Below are 19,471 nucleotides of genomic sequence, written 5' to 3'. Positions count from 1 at the left end.
ATGGGGAAGTGTGCCTAAAATTATACCATGTTCAGATCTTTGGATAGGTCCCCCAAATGGTCAGCAAATTGCACGTGCCACACCCAGCACCCACCACCATGCCACACATACACACACACACCCCAAGACGTTCGTTTGTTCGTTGCCTCGTTTGTGTGTGGTGAAGTTGTCGTCCGTTTGTTTGCCTACATGGAAAACTTTGGGTTTTGTTAAGTTTATGCAAATGTCCTTTCGGCAATTAGCAATAAATGTTTGCAGTGGGCACTCTATGAGCTCTCCCACCCCCTCTCTCTCTCTCTCTCTGCCTCTATGCATGGGTGTGTGTTGGAGGAGAGTGTGCATTGTGGCCATTTGTGGCCCATTTGTGATACAAATCATGCGGTCAACGTTTACTGCGGGCCACCAGCTGTTTTGCCTTTGACTTGGCCACCCACAGAGCCCTCCTCCCAACCCCTACCCATCCCCAAGACCCCCCAAAAACTGAGAGAAGCCGAGTACATTGCGGTCAATGTGCAAATTCTATTATATTTTGATTTGCATTTGCCCAATGCTCATTTACATGACTTGAAACTAGTTGAGATTGTCCCCAAATTCAATGTAGATGCATAGCCCAATAGAGCAGCGGGGAATGGTTTCAGATAGCATCACAAGCATCACAAAATGGTGCACTTACATTACCAAATCGCTGGAGGCTGTCTTTGCTTCGAAGACACCGGTTGTTGTTCCCTAAAATACTGCGATCCGCGACACACATTTCTCAATTAAACATAACTAATGGATTCTATGTCTCTTATCTTTGTGAGCAGTAAGCCTTTATTGAATTAATTGAATGCCACAAGCCTGGCCGGGAGCAGCTTTGTGGCCTGCATTTAGATTGATTTTTATGCCAAAGCAGGGGTTCTGTGCCAAAGGAGAGAGAGTAGCCCCCCCTGTGGGCTGACGTTGACCCAGTTTGTCAAGTTTTCACTTGTCTGGAATGCGCCAAGTGGCCCGGCCACAACAATACTTGGTTGGTCCTCTCTGTCTGCTTGGCTCTGTCTCCCCTTTCGTTTCTGAGTCCCAATCGGAGTCTTGCACTCTCCATTTTGTAGCTGAGAAAAGTTTTTCCAGCCTTTCGGGGCTGCCTGTCGACATTCATTTTTGCATCAGAGTGTGTGTGTGTGCATGCACTTGTGTGTTTTCTCTGTTTTTGTGTACACACTTGTGCGTTTGTGTGTTTGTGTGTTCCGCTCGATAAATTGTTTCGCAAGTTTCGAGCAACAGCAGAAACAACAGAGGGGAGAAGCAGCAGGAGCAGCAGCCGCTTTGTACAACCAAATGTAAATCAGTCCCTAGGCTGGGTGCTGCTTAAATAGTATCCTGCCAAGGCAGGACTATTAATAATGGCCACATCCTCGCCCTGCCGATTGATTGATGGATGATAAGAAACATGAATCAGCTTTCCCACACCCACACCCACACCACCGTCAGCAACCTCGCCACCCCCGCCACCAGCGCCACCAATCCCAATCTGACGGCATAATAATACGCGTTTATCTCTGCTTGGTTACCAATCTCCAGCAATTTGATTTATGCATTTCTATTTGTGCGTGGGACCTTGAGCCTACCCCCCGTACCTACCGTGCCACACACATGACTCCGGTTGTGGCAACCACATCAGAAAGTCTGATTAGATTTCTCCGGCAATTACGTGAGCACATTGCTTGCTCCTTTGTGGCGGGTTTGGCCTACTATTCCTACTGCTTATTCATATTTCGCTTTAATTAGACACAATTTCGTTGGCAACGCGACTGCTTTGGCTTTTTGGGATAACTTTTGTTGAACATATGAATGGTATCGGCATCGGCTTGATTCCGATCTCCTCGCTAATAGGCACAATCATTGAGCTTGTTAGACATTGTGTTCTCTGTGAATGAATTTTTCATAAATAATATCCGATTGCTATTTCCACCCGACAGTCACCGATGCATGACAAAATCTATCGAACGTGGTGGAGTGCTAGTTGCCTGGAAACAGACCCAATACTCAAAACAATCCCCAGCCTAAAAATCCGAACCCGATTCCACTCAACTCAACAACAGAACAACAAAGTTCATTTGGCTTTGACTTGGCAGCAATTCAATATTAAAATCGGATATAAATTGTTCACAGAACAGCACCAGGAGCAACCTTCTCATCCTGTCCGTATAACAAGTGGTTTACATGCCCCCCCCCCCCCCCACACACACACGCACACACACAAACAGATACACAAACAGATACACACGATTCAATTGTATTTGTGACATGTGCAGTTGTTTAAGTTTGTGTAAGCCTGTTTATTCAAATGTATGCATTTATTTCCGCAGTTGTTGCTGCTTCGCAAGCGCTCTTAAAATATTCATGAGTATCAAATGTTTGATAGAGCCCAGCCCAAATCCGAGCGATACATCAATGAAGGGATTTCATGTGCGAGTATACACAGTAGGCCCTAAGCCGACTAACTGTCGATATGGTTTCCTGTCTGGATTTCTATGTGGCTGTGTACACGCCCCCTGTGGGGCCCCAGCTCGCTTTGAAATGTTGAAAAATCGTTGAATCCATTTTAATATTTATACGATAAATTTGTATATGTCTATGGGCAATTAATCAAAGCATTCATGAGGCCCTGCAGCAAGGCCATCGTACTGGTATTGGCATCACGCGTTCACGCATCACGCATCGCAGCCGTAACCCAGATACGTGTCGGGGTTTTGATTGATCATACTCGCATTCTGTGGGTTTTGGCACTGTCTCTATTCCTGTCTCTGGTTTCGCTCCATCTATGTACATAAGTGAACCGTGTCCTGTAATTAGCACACGAACACGTTGACCTTCTGACATGCTGCTGTTGCTACTGCTGCTGCTGCTGCGGCTGCTGCGGCTGTTGGTAATTGCGTAATGAAAATTAATAGATTTATGACCATCATCATTCTCTGCAGGCATTAAAGCCAAGTCAATCCTCAGAGTGCGCTTTAAAAAGCGTTGAGAGAGAGAGAGAGAGAGAGAGAGCGAGGGAGAGATTGCTGCAAGGCTTTCCATTTTTGACAAGCGACGGCAATAAAAGCCAAACAAAGGCAAACAGACGACGCCATTGGGCAACCCGTCACAGGACCCTTTTTATTGCCCCGAAAAGTGTATGACAAATGCGTGCCAGTGGCATGGGGATTGGGGAATGGGGCAATGCCATGGCCATGTAGCCAGTGACTGTAGCAGTGCCATCACATCGCATCACATCGGTCGTAAAAGCTGCGAGACGCCTCCATTGTTAATCTCCACTCACGGCTCTGCTTCTGTTTGGCTTTTGTTTTATTGTCGCACTTATTTTTATTTGCACATCAAGTGATGATGCCACACACAAACACACTCACAGAGAGAGAGAGAGAGACAGAGAGAAAAACAGCCAGGACTCCGGACAGCTCTCAGCTTGATTAAATTATAAAAATTGTATTATGATGGAACAGGAAAACTGAACGAGTGCAAGTACTGCTGTCCAAGAGCGATTTCGAATCGGCTTTGCAGCCGGCAACGGAAAAATCATTGAGTTGGCAGGGATTCAATGGCTTCACAGTCTCATCGAGGGTGCTTTCGTACGGTACCAGCTCCCTCCCTGTACTGACAGAAAAGTGAAGTTGGCCTGGTATTTGGGTCAGACTGCTGCAGATGGTGCATCGCTCAGGTCTGGTTGCTCCCTTACGCACAGTAGTAACTAGAATTTAATTTAAAACTTCTGCTCAACCTCGGGACAAGACACACAAATAAATGTGCACAGGCCATGTGCAGTCTTCTCCGTTTTCACTCAGTGTGTATCAAATTGTGTTGGGCAACTGGCATAATAACTCACAGAAAATCCAAATGAAAGACTAAACTCTACTGAATGACTGAAACACAAATTAAAATGTCTTTACTGACCAAGCAGATGTCCTGGGAGAAGCCTCTGTGGCTGCTACAATTGATTAAAATGCAATGAAATGTATCATAAATGAGGGGCATTAGGACATTCATCTTAACCGGAGTATCCATCCTTTTGCTGTTGCCCCCAGCGGCTGTGGCTGTGGCTGTGGCTGTGTTGAAAGAGTGCAGTTCGCCTTTGCAGTGCACTGGGTATTGAGTGGAGAGTTCTGCCGAGTTCTGACAAAGGTGTGACTGAAGTTGAGCAAGAATTCATCTGAGCAATCGCATTCCAATCTGCCTGAGTGATTCCTTTGAGAGTCGGGCGCACGCACATCCTCCCCCTCCTTCCGGAAACTATGTAATTATTTCATCTAATTAATTTAACGTCGAATCGAAAGTTTTCACATACACACAAAGGCATCAAAGATGTCACCCGACCACGCCCCTAAATTGTGGCCACTGCTGAGAAGGACCTTGGCCCAGTGCTAAGCGTTAATAAGCCCGATGATCAGCTTAATAAACCAAGATTCGCCCTCGCATCGGAGGGCTGAGTCAATTCCAGGCGCCGGTCAAGCCAAGCGGAAGCGGAAATTGTCTCCAGGCAGGAAGTGTTGCCTGTGTCCTTTTTTTTCAGTATTTTTTCAAGCAGCTTAGCTGCTGTCGGCCAGAAATTGGATTTATCTGCTTCGTTAGTAAATTGGTTGTGATAGGCGCGACATCACGGACTGGTCAGCCAGCCAACCAGCCAGCCAACCATCCAGCAAGTCCGTTGGCCATTTAGCAGAGCCAACTTCATCCGACTGCGGACTGCAGAACCCAACTTCTGGGCTGCTTGCCAGACAACTGCAGGCTGGTTGGTGGGTGGACAGTGGATGATACCCCGTCCTGTCTTCCTGCACAGTGGGTGCACAGTGTAAGAATGCGACTTTGCTGGAATTCATCTGTTATATATGCAGCTATTAAAGTCCTTTAGTTTTCCGTACCATTGCCTTCTCACCCCAAGGTCGGTCAACATTTTAAGCAGCTTGGCTCAAACCATACCCCCGTTTCGTAGAAAGCAGCTGAAGAGCTGAAGCTGTTGCGAAATGATTTTTATGCGAATTTTATTATATTTGGCTGCGGAGAGAGAGCTCAAGCTCTGTCCTCGAGGCTGCTTAAAGCTGCGGCTGAGGCTGAGGCTGAGGCTGAGGCAGGGACTGCGGCGGCTGCGGCTGTCTGTGGAAATTGTATCATTATTGACTTTCCGCCCCGCCGAAATAAATGCTTAAATAATCCCGAGGCGTTTCAATTTCATCAAAGTTGAAGTTTTCTCAACCGTATACCCTTTGCTGGGAGTACATTCGAATGGCCTTAAGGCAGGACATTCCCTGTCCAGTGGCCACAGTGCTGAAGGGTAGCTAAACGGCTGGGAAGCTCAGCGTTCTGCAGGCTTCTTTTTTTTATTACGATTTCCATTCGGTGTTTATAATTTGCGTAGCAAATTGAGCGAAAGAAATGGTGACATTCATGCGCGCTACGCAGCGTATTTGTGAGTCCAGCTGGGACTATGGGAACGGAGACGGGGGAGAGCTCATTTGGCCACGACCACGACGAGGTTGGTGATGATGATGAACTGCCCGCAGGCGTCTGATTTATGTGTCTCGGCTCCCACAACACAACACAACAGAACACAGCATGGCACAACGTAGATGGATAGATGTAGAGACCAGAAACCAAAGCAAAAACAGGCCATGTGGAGGGTCTGCGTCTGCCATTCAACTGCATGGATTAATGAGCCACAGCGGCGACCACATTGGGATTTTTGAAGCTTGATGCCGGAGCGAGGGCCAGCACCGCCCGGGCCGAGTCGGGCCAGGACTCTGTGGATTATGTTGACTTTCTACAGACAATGCTGCAGGAGCCGAAGCAAAAAGACAAGCCCTGACAGAGCAGGATGTGCCTCTCCTACCTGTCTCGCTCTCTCTTTCTCTGTGAGACTATCTGTGTGAGCTCGGGCCCCTCGACTGGTGGCAAAAATTAAATTATGACAGCAAATGAACAGCCTCGGGTGGGGAAGCAGCGGCAGCAGCAGCTCCAGTCCAGTATGGTCCGACCCTGCCCAGCCTGGACGGGACTGGCCCGGGCCGGAACTGAAGAGCCGCTGGCGCAGAGGCTAATAATGAAATACATGAATTTTTTAGACAATAATCGCTGCAGCTTAGCCAGGATTATAATAGGCGCATGATGGCACAGGGAATACCAGAGCAGGTGGGTAAGGTGAGGTGAGGGTAGCTGTGCAAAGATGGGTATAGTAAGTCCATTCTCCATTGCGGTTGCTTTTCCTCTTGCGGCGGCTTAAAGGTTATTCAAAATGCACTGAATAAAGTAAAAAGTAAAGCATTTGTTTGATTGAATATTTTCAACTATCCAACCCCTGGGAGTGCATTTTTAACCATCAATATTTGCTCTGGTAATTGTCTAATCAATTATTGTTGTTTATCCAAATCGATGGAAAGTCAGTTAAAAAAAGATTCATAAATAAACATTGAATGCAATTTAATTGTTAAATGACTCACATTTAGCGAATGATTCATATTTGTCGAGCATCGAGGGCATCGGAAGCATTGTAAAAGATTTACGACCTGCATAAATTGTGTGGCTTCCCAATGGATTAATTTACTATTTTCGGCTGACCGAGCAGCAGCCATCGCTTTTGCTCCCAAGACAATTGTAATGAAAATTTAATTTCCATTTATCCCATTGCCTTAAAAGTAAGTCTAAGTTAAGTTTTCTTAAGCTTCTCTGCCATTTAGATTGTGGTCTATGTGATGCCTTCGTCAGATTTTATTGTTCATTATTTTTCGGATGGAGATAGACATCGAAAAACATCGCATGTAGTTTCGGCCCAGCTGAATATATTGTGTTGTTGACTGCTCTGTAGCTCCTAAAATTTAATTAAACTTGTAACAAAATTATTTCGATATGCCAAGCAAGCCACGACGATGGAGCTGGCGATGAGGACGACAGCAACAGCAGCAGCAGCATCATCATCATCATCCAGAACAAAAGAGGAAGCTAAAGCCAACGCAGTATAGTTGGTAGCCAGCGTAGTAGAAAATTTGTGTAAAAAGCGTAAAATATTATTTGCAAATTGTTGCCTGGCAAAACTGTGTGAAGCACAACTCAAACAAAAAACAAGCAAGTGGCCCCCTCTACCTCATCGGCATCTCTATGACAACAATTTGGGTTTTTTTTACAAAGGAGATTTTCATTTGAATATTTCTGGAATAGTTTCCGTTGGTTTTTATGGCATTATTATTTGCCAATATTTTACACATTCACGTACACAATTTTCGGTTTCTGTGATTTTGGCTTTCAGTTGCACATAATATATACATTCATATATACATATATTATATATGTACAATAAATACATATATGAATAACGAGAACTGAATTTGGCAGTTTGATTTTTAATTGAATTTTTTGCCATGCCAGCCGACCGTAGGGAAAGTCAACTGCGGAGGCAAACAAGCAGAATTTGAATCTATTCGGCGAATCCACTCGGTAAAAGGAGAGGCATATTCAATATCGGATTTATGAGTTCTGATTTCTGATTTCTAGCACTCGCTTTACGCTTGATTGGGTACAGTTTTGAGTTTTAGAAACTGCACTGCCACTGACTCATAAAAAATAATCAAATTGTATTCCCTGGGCCTAGAACTGCACCTCGAACTTGCTAATTGATATGCATGTATCGTTTTTACCAGAGTTTCAGTCTCAGTTGCAGGTCCACCCCATTAGGTATAGGACTCCGGCTGCTATAGCTACTGCTGGTGCTGGTTCTGCTGCTGCTGCTGCTGCTGCTGCTGTTGTTGGCCTGCCGACATTTTTCCATTAATTGAAAATGCCAATAGCACAGCCAGCAGAACAATGAACCATCAAATTGCCAGCCAGCCATATTGTGTGCCCCCGGCAGCAGCCTCTTCCTCGTCCTCCATCCATCTACATTCGGCTGTTCAACCGCCCACCCGTTCTGGCACTCTGCCGCATGCATTGTATTATTTGTGGGCGCCCTGTCTAAATTTGCCATCCGCATAAATTATGAAAAGACCACGTTTGCTGGCCTATTTCGATGACATTGCCATTGCAGTTGCAGTTGCAGTTGCATTGTATTGTAGTGTTGGAAAAACAATTTTCTATTTCCCGCTCTAGGCTCAGTATTTTTGGTTTTTCTTTTTTTCATTTTGGTGCTACTGTTGTTGCATCATCAAATATTCCGCACTATTTACCACTGAACGAGTACTCGTGTGGATGGCTCTGGAAAACCAAACAAATGTCAAAGCAGTTCCTATTTGCCCATTCAGTTGGTAAATGCGGTTGGACTTGCCGTTTTTGTTTGATATTGGAGAGAGTAAACTGAAAGATATTTTGAAACAATTTTCTAATGCACTACTTAATAGTGGCACTAATTTAATTCCTGTTGAAATATAAGGAATCCTCAGCACATTCCAGCTGTGAAAATCGTTTTTATACCCGGCACTCGGAGAGTAAATAGTTTCTCTCCGATATTTCCCGTAAAATCAGTTTGAATTAAAGCTGCATAAGAATGCTTTAAAAGTTTCTGGACTTGCTCTTAACCCTGCAATTCAATGTAATTCTTAAGCAATTTTTTGCTTTTGCTTTTAAGGCGTCCTCGGGTGGAACGAAGGCAAAAACTAATTTGGAAAATTGTTTTTAGCTGCTGTAGCTCAACCGCCGCTCCGTGCCTTTGGCTTTGCTGTAGCCCGGGGCAAGTGAAAATTTGCAATCTAATAAAGAAATTACTTCAGACAGGATAGCCACCAAGGACGTCGCCTACACTAAATAAAATCTCAGACATTTCTTCCCTTCGTTGCTGTCGTTGTTGTCGTGGTTGTTGCTGCGATGTCGAATGCTTTGCTTCGGCATTGTTGTAATGAGCTGAATATAAAGTGCGTGTGGAGGCACGAACCGGGCTATCGTATCGAGGGAGTCCTAAATCGCTGTTTGCTCTTAGACACAACATGAATAATTTAAAAACAAAAGCGAAACGATTTGTGACGTGCGACACCCGAACGACTTCTAATACACTTTGGCAAGTGCGGTTAGGTGTGGTGTGCAGTGGTGGGGTGTTGTGTCCTCTCATATGCGCCGTCAACTGTGGTTGGGTGTGGGTGTGGGTGTGGCTGTGACTGTAATTGCAGATGTGGATGTGTGAAACCGGAAAAGGGACATTTAAGTCGAGCTAATAGCTGGAAGCAAAGGAGGGGGCCACACGCCATGCTGGCATTCAAGCATTCACTTTGCCAATTTTCGCTTAATGCTGGACTATTTCGAGTTGGTAAGAGACAGGTGACGTGGGGTGAGAACACACGTGCCACTTGCTGCAGGTTCAATAAATATGCCTTGATGGCAAAAATTGCCTATTCAATATGGTATTTTCTCCAGTTGTTCTGGCAGATCTGCCGACTTATTCATGGGGGCCGCTACACCATGCCATAACCATTGCTTTTATTGGATCCCCATTAAGATGGAGCTCCATTGTGGCGGCCATACTTCTGCGGGGGATGAAGCTCTCGACTTGGAAAACAACTTTCAACTGGAAGCTCCTTTGTCTCTGCTTTATGCATCTCGCACAATCTGCGTGCCGCACAGTGTGGCATCATTTAAGGCAACAATTAGCTCCGACTAGCTGCAGTTACATGCCCACTTGAATCCGGGCTGTGAAAACGTTAGAAGGCGAAAGTAGACCAAGTACCGCTCAGTTTTGTCAATGCATTGTTGCCGGTTTTGTTTTGTTTGTGTGCGTCGCATTGTGCCAGAACTTTAATTACGAAAACATTTTCAAAAGTTTTTCATAAATTTCTCGCACTTAACCGCAACTACATAAGGGAAACAAAAGTTTCAAGTAAAAGTCTCAATGTATATGTGTATGTGTGCTACTTATGCTACTTATTTTTGTGACGACTGTTGGTGTTGCTTTTGTTGCACTCACAGCAGCAGCAGCAGCAGCAGCAGCAGCAGCAGCAGCAGTGATTCGCTGTGATAGCAACAGCAGCACTAGCAGCAGCATCGCTGCTGTGCTGCATCGCCCATCAATAAAACGAAAATTGCTGCCAAATGGCGCACAGTTGTCGCAAGAACTGGAAGGCGTTCGACTCTCTGTGAGGGGGCGTGGCTGGGCGGTTGCTGCTACTGCTGCTTCTGTTGCAGTGAAAACAATCGAAATTATAGCAAACAAGCGCGTAAACTTTTCGCTTTGATGGTCGAGTGTATGTATGTATATGTCTTTTTTTTATATGTACGTACGTATTGAACTGTGTGCCACCGATTGCGTCTGTATCTGTCTGTTGGGTCTGCGTGTGTTTGTTGCTTGTAGTTTTATTGCTGTTGTTGTTGTTGATGCTGCGGCGACTGTGGGCTACTGATGCTCGCGCTGCAGACACTTTAAAATGGCCGACAAAAAGCACCGCCAACTGGCAGCCTAATGCCAATGCAGACAAGCAAACACACACCCAGAAAGATATCGGTAATCGCCATTGTTTGCATGTGTGCTGGTTTGTTCACAGCTTTTTATGTTCACGGCTCGGTCTCTCTCTCTCTCTCTTTTTCATACTCTTGTGGAAGATACTCTGATTTTGATCCGATTTTTGCAATTGAAAGTAAAGAAAGGGTATTTTCCCATCGTCACTAATTAGCTCTTATGTTTCTTAATACATCAATGAAAAGAATAATCAAACTTCGGCCAATCTGCTAGAGTATCTAAAGAGTCGTCATCCAAAGTGAACTTTGATTACTGGTTTTTGTTTTCCGTCCGCTTTTTTATTGCGGCTCTTGATGACGAGCGAACTGCGAACTCATTTGCGTGCACATTTTTGTAGCTTACTTTTTGGGAACTCAACGAGGGGAGATGGGATGGTCATGAAAAAATGTGTGTCAACAAAAGTTTCGTTTTGGAAATGTTTCTGCTCTCACTGTTCTAGTGCCCGATGCTCATGCTGGGCCCTGGCCGAATCTAATGGTTCTGCGGGGACCCAGATCCAACACCGACAAGCCTGACTGCAATTAGAGAGTCGACTCGACTCGAGTGGAGGTTGTTGTAGAGCAACCCTTTTACGGCATGGTTTGCTCGCTCACTTGAAATTTGGAATCGTGTGGAACTAGTTATGCTGCCATAATTAAATGTAAATTATCGCCATGTGCACAAAACTGTTTTCATGTTTACTTATTTATTTGTCAGTTAATTAGTTCAGGCTCGGCTCTCGCTCTCTCTCTCTCTCTCTCTATCTCACTCTCAGTGTGTGTGTGTGTGTGTGCCTGTGTTCTTTGCCATACTGCCCCATCCTAAAACACTGTTTGCTGTCTGTTTTTTCCGGGACTTTTCCTGCTCAGTGTGCACAACAAACCACGTACAAGAAATGTAATTATTTTCATTACATCAACAACACACCAGATATAAATGTTCACCAGAGTAACAGCAATGCAAAAAAAAGCACCAAACGTAAAAAGAGAGGAGAAAACATGGCAGCCAAAACCACAGCGTCGGCATTTCCAATAGAAGGGGACAACAATAGGTGGGAGAAAGGAGAGGGAGGTATGTATGTGTATTCTTTTGTTTATTTTTGACATTGACGTCCCTCATTAATGTAAACGACGTCGACGGGGCATAAAAAGGCGACCTTCTGTAATTATAATTAATACGAAAAGAACATGAGCCCTACACAAACATACCTACATACGAGTATATACCCGCACTCGCACACAATTTCCACTGTCAATCTGCCCCATTTGACCCGAAACCAATACAAGAAAGCTCAGAGAGTGGGAGTCCTTTCGAGAACAGCTTACAAATTGCGTCTTTGTGGCATTAAAAATTCCATTAGCTGCAAACTGTCTACGTTAATTAGTCCCGCAAAACCACGAAGAGATAATTTGATTTTCTCTTAAAGGCCCCCTAAAGCGTACCCTTTTCTCGGGGAGGGTTTATTTTCATTTTACTTGAATTATGCTTAACTCAAACTTACCAAAGATCCGTCCAGCCCGGGTGGCCGTCGTCAGGAGCACCACAAAGACATAGATGATGAGCTGATGCTTGGATTTGGCCAGTATGCTCAGCGTCATTTTGTTATCTTTATTTGTGATTTTTGCCTTTTGGTGTTTGGTGTTTATATTTTGTTTTATTTATTTATGATCTAAGTCGATATCTGCGGTGGTTTGCGTTACGTTTTGGTTTGTTTTTTTATAGATTTTTGTTTTCTCTGATTTGTTTCTCGCCCCCTCCGGCTATTAAAATATGTATTCACTTGTTGGTGTGTTTTTTTGGTGCCAATTAAGCTATGTTTGTGTTATAAGCTGTTGCTTTTTCTGTTTAGTTTTTGACGTTGTTTCAGCAGATTTTGCCTTTGGGTAATCATCGTAAACGAGCTGAAAATATTTGTATTGAATTTTAATTACTGGAGAAGGAAATGATGCAAAATATATTTTATTTGACTTTGTAAGGTCAGCGTTTGGTTAGAATCAAAATAGATTTCCTCTTTATCCCTTTACTTATTGCATTAAAAACAAAATATGTCATTCCATTCCATCATTTACAAATAAATTGTTTACTGTACTGTAATTCCATTGAATGGAAGAACTGCTTCATCTGTTGTGGTCGATTATACCATTTTAAATGTATCTTTGGAATTGTATTTTATATGATTTAGGCTAGTGTTTGTTTTAATAAGAATAACATATATTTAATAACATATTTTTGTTAGTTATTGAATACTAAATAATACCCTTTCTTCTAATATTAGATCCTTTCTGTTAGCATAACTATGATATACGGACGTAAACATATTTCTTTTCTTTACATCCCTTTTATTATCCACTAAAGTTTCACTTTGGTGTCCCTTTCGTTTCAGTTCTGCGGCTGCGAAATTAACTAAAGATGTCAGTCCCGACCAGCGGGGAAGCATAAACACCACGCACAGATGCGCACAGAGAGAGAGAGAGAGAGAGAGAGAGAGAGATAGAGAGAGAGAGATGCACATGCACACCCATGTATGGGTTAAAGTTTATATGCTGAGAATGAATTTGGCATTTTTATAACAACACAGCGGCGGCAGGGCGGGCACACACTCGGAAGTCTGACAACATAAAATGGAGTGAAATCTCTGCTCTGTTGGTGGTGCACTGTGCAGAGTCAACTAATGTGGCCAAAGGGTGCATCGGGTTGCATGGTGGGGCTGGGGCATAAAAGTGGGGTATAAAAGTGAAATGCAACGGCAGAATGAACCGCAGCAGTCACCCGGCAGAGAGTGGGGGAGGGGGTGCGCTGACGCTTTGGTGCACATTTAATGCGGCAACAGTTACAACATGTGGCAGCAAATGGCGATTGTTGTTGGCCAAACAACTTGGCTTTTGACTATAAAAACTGCCAGTGTAGTTGTAGTTGGAGTTGGAGCTGGTGAAGCAACGAGAGCCGGAGCACGCCTTAAAGTTGCCCTACCAATCCATACACATGTGTACACCAGGGGATCCATCTGCGGGTTGGGACCTGGAGGTGGCTTCAACTTTGGCAACAACGAAACCCGCCGCACATTGCACATGACGTAAATGTTGTGGTTGCTTTTAAAAACTTTGTTTTAATGTGTTTGCTGCAGGCTGCAAGTTTATTTTTTCTTGCTATCCCACCCACCTCTGCAAAGCCCCGGCGCCACTGCCGTATCCCAACTCGACCCCCGTTCTTTCGCTCCTCCTGTCATTGTGTTGACGTTAAAATTTAAAGTTCAAATTTGTAACTTCCCCTGGAAATTGCAATGAAAACAAAAATGTTGCAGACAGCAAATCGTTTGGTCCTTAGGCACACACGGCACACAGGATTACTGCCAATGTTTCATTTGTCTGTCTTCCTCTCCAGAGATTGCAGTCTTTTCAGTTCTTATTTAAAAGCAGAAGAGGCCTCCATATCTCTGTATATGTATGTCTCTCTGAAGAATACATGCCTCTTCTTTATTATAAAATAAACCTGAACTCAAACATTGTTCCAGAACCACAAAAATACGTAGATAAAATGGGGTATTGCTTAGGTAGCTCGCTCCTGCTCCCACAATTCCATTTTGCATAAATATTGCCTAAATTATTAATAAATCTGAACAGGCGGATTTGTTTTAGACGAAGAACTCCGCACAAGCATCTCGTCCATTTGTTTTGAGCGCGTGACTTTAATCTTTTCCTACCATCTCTCCTTTTAATCTATTTTGCTCACATTTTCTCTACCAGTTCCTTTTCTGGGATTTTGTTGCCCGTTTAATAAAAGCATCTGGTCAGGCAGACACCTGAAACAGCCAGTGCATAAATTGTCTTTTGTGATATTATTGCATTGTGTATTTTAACAAGCAGTTTTAATGCAACTTTTACTCTTTCTCTCTCTCTCTTCATCTGTTTCTGTTCATCTCTTTCTGACTCTTTCGGACTTTTGGCAAACAAAAAATGAATAAAGAAAAACAAGCAAAATATTATGACTGCTGCTGGTAATTGAAGTTATTTTCCATATTACAAACCCTTGGATTTTACGTGTGCAAAAACACGTTGACTTTTTCCCTGTCGACACACTCTGGTCAGCCATGTGTGCCTGTATGCCTGTATGCCTGTGTGGGTGTATGGGTGTGTATCTCTGTGTTGGCAGAAGCACAAAAACTGAGTTTGTGTAAATAAGTTTTCGCAGAGAATGTGGCTGTTGTCTGGTTTCGGTCCTGCCCAGGAAACAACATTTTCACAGTAAACAACAAAAAAGACAAAGAGAAAGAGAAAAAGGAAACAAATACAAAAATCTAGAGAATATTCTAAAAGTTTAATTTCGGTATTTTGGCAGGAAAATGTTGATCCTTTGGGTGTACTACTTTTAAGAGTAAGAAAATGCATCACTAATTCACCTAAATCTGATAGTTTTTGATGAACGGGTAGACCCCGTCATTCGACCCCACTTTGAAGCACCACTAGTACTTTGCAGTTGTTCCAATCCAAATGAAGACATTGGCGAGCGAAGCCCGTAAATAGCCGCAGCTAGACGACCTTAAATAGCCAACGCCTTACTCTAAGCACCTTAACGACAATTGCCACCAGGTTCTGGCTTCTTTTCCCCATCCAACACCGCCACAAGCACCGGCAGCGGTCCGTCATCACGACCACTCAACAAGTTCCCTAACTCGCGTCAGTACTACTGCACTGCACGTCACGGCAGGGCCCTTAATGACCAGTTGTCCAGTGCAAAGGGGTGGCGAGTGTCGTGGGCAATTAAAGTGCCTTCGCAGAGCAGTAACATTTTCTCAATTTTTCACATAATTCCGACTGCGCTTCACCCATCCATTCTCCATTCTTTGGCGTGGCCGGTTCTTTTCAGTTTTCTGTTTTTCCCTGCTCTTCCATGTTCCGGCCACTTCCATTAGTCGTTCATAGACAGTTACGAGCCGCTTTTATGCCCGAATGCTCTGCACGGGCCATGGGAGCGAACGTTAAGTAGCTAAATGTCAGTAGCCGATTTGCAGTTATGACAACGCCCACAGTTGTCGTCGCCCCAAAGTGCAGTTACACGCTCCCAGTCGGGGGTAAAACTTTAAATTAAACAGTTCCAGCGAAAGCTGAGGGAAATACACATAACTTTAGAGCGAGGAAAGAGAGGGCAGCTTCGTGTACCAGAGCTATAGATACCCTTGCATATGCATTGCATCCTTGGCAACATACCGACATAATGATCATAAAAAACTCTATACGTCTGTTAGTGATAATCATATTACAAATAATTCCCCCCTCTTAGTTGCAAGCATCTGATCAAAATCAGAATAGCCGCTGCAAGGGTATGCAAATATGGCACTGCATTTTCCATGAGGCATGAAGAGGAGATGCAAAGGACAGCAGTAGCAACAGCATAGCAGAACAGCAAAACAGAACAGAAGCACGGGAACAGCAGGAACAGAAGTTGTAATTTACAACTTATTTACTTAGAAATAAAAAATGAATTAAGACAACGAACCAGCAGCCATGATAGCTGCTCTACAAGGCCTGCCCCACAGTAAGGGTTTGCCTCGGCATGGTTTTTCCACCCGCATCTGCTGGCACGGCAAAGGTGAAGGTACAGGTAAATGCATAAATAAATAACGCAAAGGTCTAACAGAAAAACAGAGAAAGAGTGGAGCGGACAAACTCGTAAATGTGGAATTATAATTAAATGCTTTGACATGAAAGAAATGCAGTCAAATAGAAGCCTCGACTTTCAGCTTGGCTAATTAGCAAAGCCAAAGGTGTTGGAATGTCCTTGCTGGTCCGGGTCCCTGAGTGAGATTTATTATTAGCTGGAGACTGCTGCTAACTTTTCTCTGATCTAATCAACTCTTTTTGAACTGGAACTGGAACACTTTATTAACTTTAAAATTTCACAACAAATTTATACATTCTACGCCAATGCCTGGCCTGTCAGCAGCCTGTCACCGGCATACACACTACAGAGACAAACGGAATCCTGTTTAAAAAAAAGCAACCACGTGTCAAGTGAGTGCATGTCTCTTTATTTGTCTGGCTGTCTCCACGCCACTCGGTGGCAGCTATGGATGGAGATTATAATGCCAGACGGTGCACAAAGAAGCGAAATAACAAACACTGAAATAACAACGGGCTGCTGCTGCAACAACTTAAGTGCAACTGCAGTCGCAGCGAGCAGTGTGTGTGGCACCAACACTTGAGAGCTGTGTAGAGAGCGCTGAGCGCCAACAATGGCTTTGTCGCAACTGCAACTGCAACAGCGTCAAGTGGCATGACTAGTGCCATGAAAGCACAATTGAATGTATGAAAATATTAAACACTTTTCTTTGGAGCGATTTATGTGGCGTGCCATACACGCCGCACATGCACACCCTCCCACGGACGCCTAATCATTTTGGAACAACCAACTAATTTGGTCTGTTTTTAAGGGCAGGGCAAGAGCGTGTGTGGAGTCACTGTGCACCGCTTACAATGAATTTATTTTATTATTTGCTGATGTTTGCAATTTGGGCACGTGCCGCAAATTTTCAAATAGTTCTGCAAGCCAACACCGGACGTGGCACACACTCTGGAGACGAGAGCCGGAATGCTGCCAAAGGTTGGGCAAACAAACACTTACATACACTCGCACTTGCACACTCACTCACAAATTCGCACATACACATAGAGGGGCAGTAGGTGGGGCTTGGGGGCAAGGCAGCCTTTTTGAACCATTTTTCCGCTTCGCTGCGTTTGTTGACAAACATTTTTGAGTAGGGCAAGCATAATGCCACGTAAAATACCCCCCTCTTTGGGAAAAATAAAATAAAGTTAAACCCCCTTTCGCAGCAGCAACAGCAACTGGAATCAGCGCAAATTTAGTGGCAAAGTAAATAAATTTATTTTAGTTTTCCCTCTGCCTCTGCCTCTACTTGTGCCTTGCCCTGTGATTGCCGCTGCCATTGTTGTTCGCCTCCATTTGGTGCTCCGAAATAGCCCCGACGAAATGTCTTAAGTCGCTGGCTGGCTTTTATTGCCGTTGACCCAACAAATGGCAGCTGGCAATACGAGTGCGACTATGTATGTATGTGTGTGTGTTCCAGAGGAGAGTCCTCTGGCGAAAAGAATCGAGAGTGAAATTAAGAAAAATGGCGCAAAAGGGTTCAGAGCTTAGTGTTTGTTAAATGGCACATGCAGTCGATCGACAACCCTTTTGTTGGCCAACGTCTCTCCCACTCTGTCTATTTGTGTGCTTAACAATAATGTTGGCTATTAGCGGCAGGGCATGACCCAATCCGGGGGTCAGCAATTTGAAAACTTTTTCAAGGATCCCTTCGAGCCGAAATGCCAAACCAATTTCTGGCCTGCCAAAAAGCCGACAAACCAACCGCCAACCGACACTCACTAATTAAACTAATTAACCAAGATGGCAAGAGGGATAAGTTCTGTGCGCTCAGTAGATGTCTTGGCCATATTCTTGCCTAGCTCCTAACCATCCTGATATCATACCGCTCAGACACAAATTGAAAACGAAAAACGAAAATGCTTCTTCCAAAGTGGGTCAAACGAGGCGGAAAGGAAGAAGTTTCGCCGCTCCCCCTTTGGCAGAAGCAGAATCCAAAACGGGATCCTAAAATGCAAAATATGCTACAGCGTGGGGGGGGGGGGCGGGGCTGGGCCGGGACTGGGGCTGGGCGCTGATGCCTGCCAAACGCATTTTCGGTGGTCGAGCAGAAGCAGAGTGCAGGCAGTACGAGCTCAGAATTTTATTTCACAGCTCCGACCACAGCCAGCACACGATTATTAAGCATTTAGGAGCAGGGATAGGATGAGCGAGAACTGGAGCAAATTTCATCCTGAACGTGGCTGAGCTGGGAATGAGCTGGAAGCTCCCCAATTTGCATGCAGGCTGCGAGCGCCCCGTTAAATGTCGCACGCTCTGACCGGAGTACCGAAGAGGAGCAAAGCTTGTGGGTCAAACAGAAATACCCCCAATTTCCATCTGGGATAGGCACCTTTTGCTGTCTGTTTACTTCTGTTCGTTCCTCGAGAGCCGTGCAGATAACGATGACAATACGGCGAATGATTCCATGGACGATGTTCGCACACAACACAAACAAAAACTAAACACGAACTTCACTGAATGCTTCTTCATCATTTCAAAATTTTATTTCCTTGTAGGTTGATTTCGTATACGCGGCAGTACGGATACAATAATGGTATCATTCACATTGGACACTTGGCCCGAGGGCCTTTTGCTTCGGCACTTGGCTCAGCCAGTTTTCCCGGCTTTGGGCCACACGGATTGAATGGCTGAACGCTTCAGCGTCCTGGATGCCCACACACGCGACGCGAACGCACGAAGCCCGGCAGCGGCAGTAGACACATCCTTACGGGCGCACAACAAAAACGAAACTGAAGCGCGTTCGTTTTTTGCACAAATAAATTCTCAGCTCGTCGTGGCAGTAGCAGATAGCGACGGCGCGGCTGTGTGGCAGTGGCAACAGCGGAAGGCCAGACCGTTAGCAGCTCGCTTCCATCGTGCCTCGCATTCGGGTAACAGCGTCTGCCTTCGTCTCTCGATTCCATTGCATAGATTTGAGCGCGGGTGGACGTTTCGTTTCGTTTCATTCGTTCGTCCTGCCCGAAGACACACAGAGACGCAAAAAGCAAGAGAGCGGAGAGCTTGGATTCCCTTTCGCTCTCCGGTGTCACTTTAAACTCCGAAACTCACCTCAATTCCGAATGGAGCGGGTCTTATCACGTTGCCAGCGAATGATAAGAGCAGAGCACACGACCTACACAACGCGCTCAGGTGAGAAGAGAAGAGCAGTTTTGTGGGTCGTTTTGGAAACGAAATAAGTAGGTCCCAAAATTAGTATATGTTATGCTAGAGAGGGACTGTGAGAAGTCTGTGTAGAAAGTGGAATGTTAGTGTTGACCCCTCAAAGTATACTTATTATAATTATTAAAAGATGTTTACTCAGCTATAGTGCAATTGGAAAATTGTATATGAATTGACAACTAAACACCTTAGCCCGAAAACCTTGGGTTGCAT

General features: G+C 44.5%; 1 protein-coding gene across 3 annotated transcripts in view; it reads right to left on the bottom strand.

Annotated features, from left to right (window-relative positions):
- LOC117585563 (tyrosine-protein phosphatase 99A) overlaps nucleotides 1-18,804 on the bottom strand; it is a 109,648-nt gene extending 90,844 nt beyond the window's left edge. For all 3 annotated transcript variants that reach the window (XM_034275090.1, XM_034275086.1, XM_034275087.1), the window contains exons 1-2: nucleotides 18,429-18,804; nucleotides 11,937-12,336 (exon numbers count right to left, since the gene is read on the bottom strand). In XM_034275090.1, the coding sequence (XP_034130981.1) occupies nucleotides 11,937-12,033 (97 nt within the window). In that variant the 5' untranslated portion in view covers nucleotides 12,034-12,336; nucleotides 18,429-18,804. The remainder of the gene's footprint in view (nucleotides 1-11,936; nucleotides 12,337-18,428) is intronic.
- Nucleotides 18,805-19,471: the final 667 nt, after the last annotated feature.

The sequence above is a fragment of the Drosophila guanche genome, unplaced genomic scaffold, assembly GCF_900245975.1.
Source record: "Drosophila guanche unplaced genomic scaffold, DGUA_6, whole genome shotgun sequence".
Taxonomy (NCBI): Eukaryota; Metazoa; Arthropoda; class Insecta; order Diptera; family Drosophilidae; genus Drosophila; species Drosophila guanche.
The sequence above is the reverse complement of the archived record's forward strand: the minus strand, read 5'-3'. Positions and strand labels throughout refer to the sequence as shown.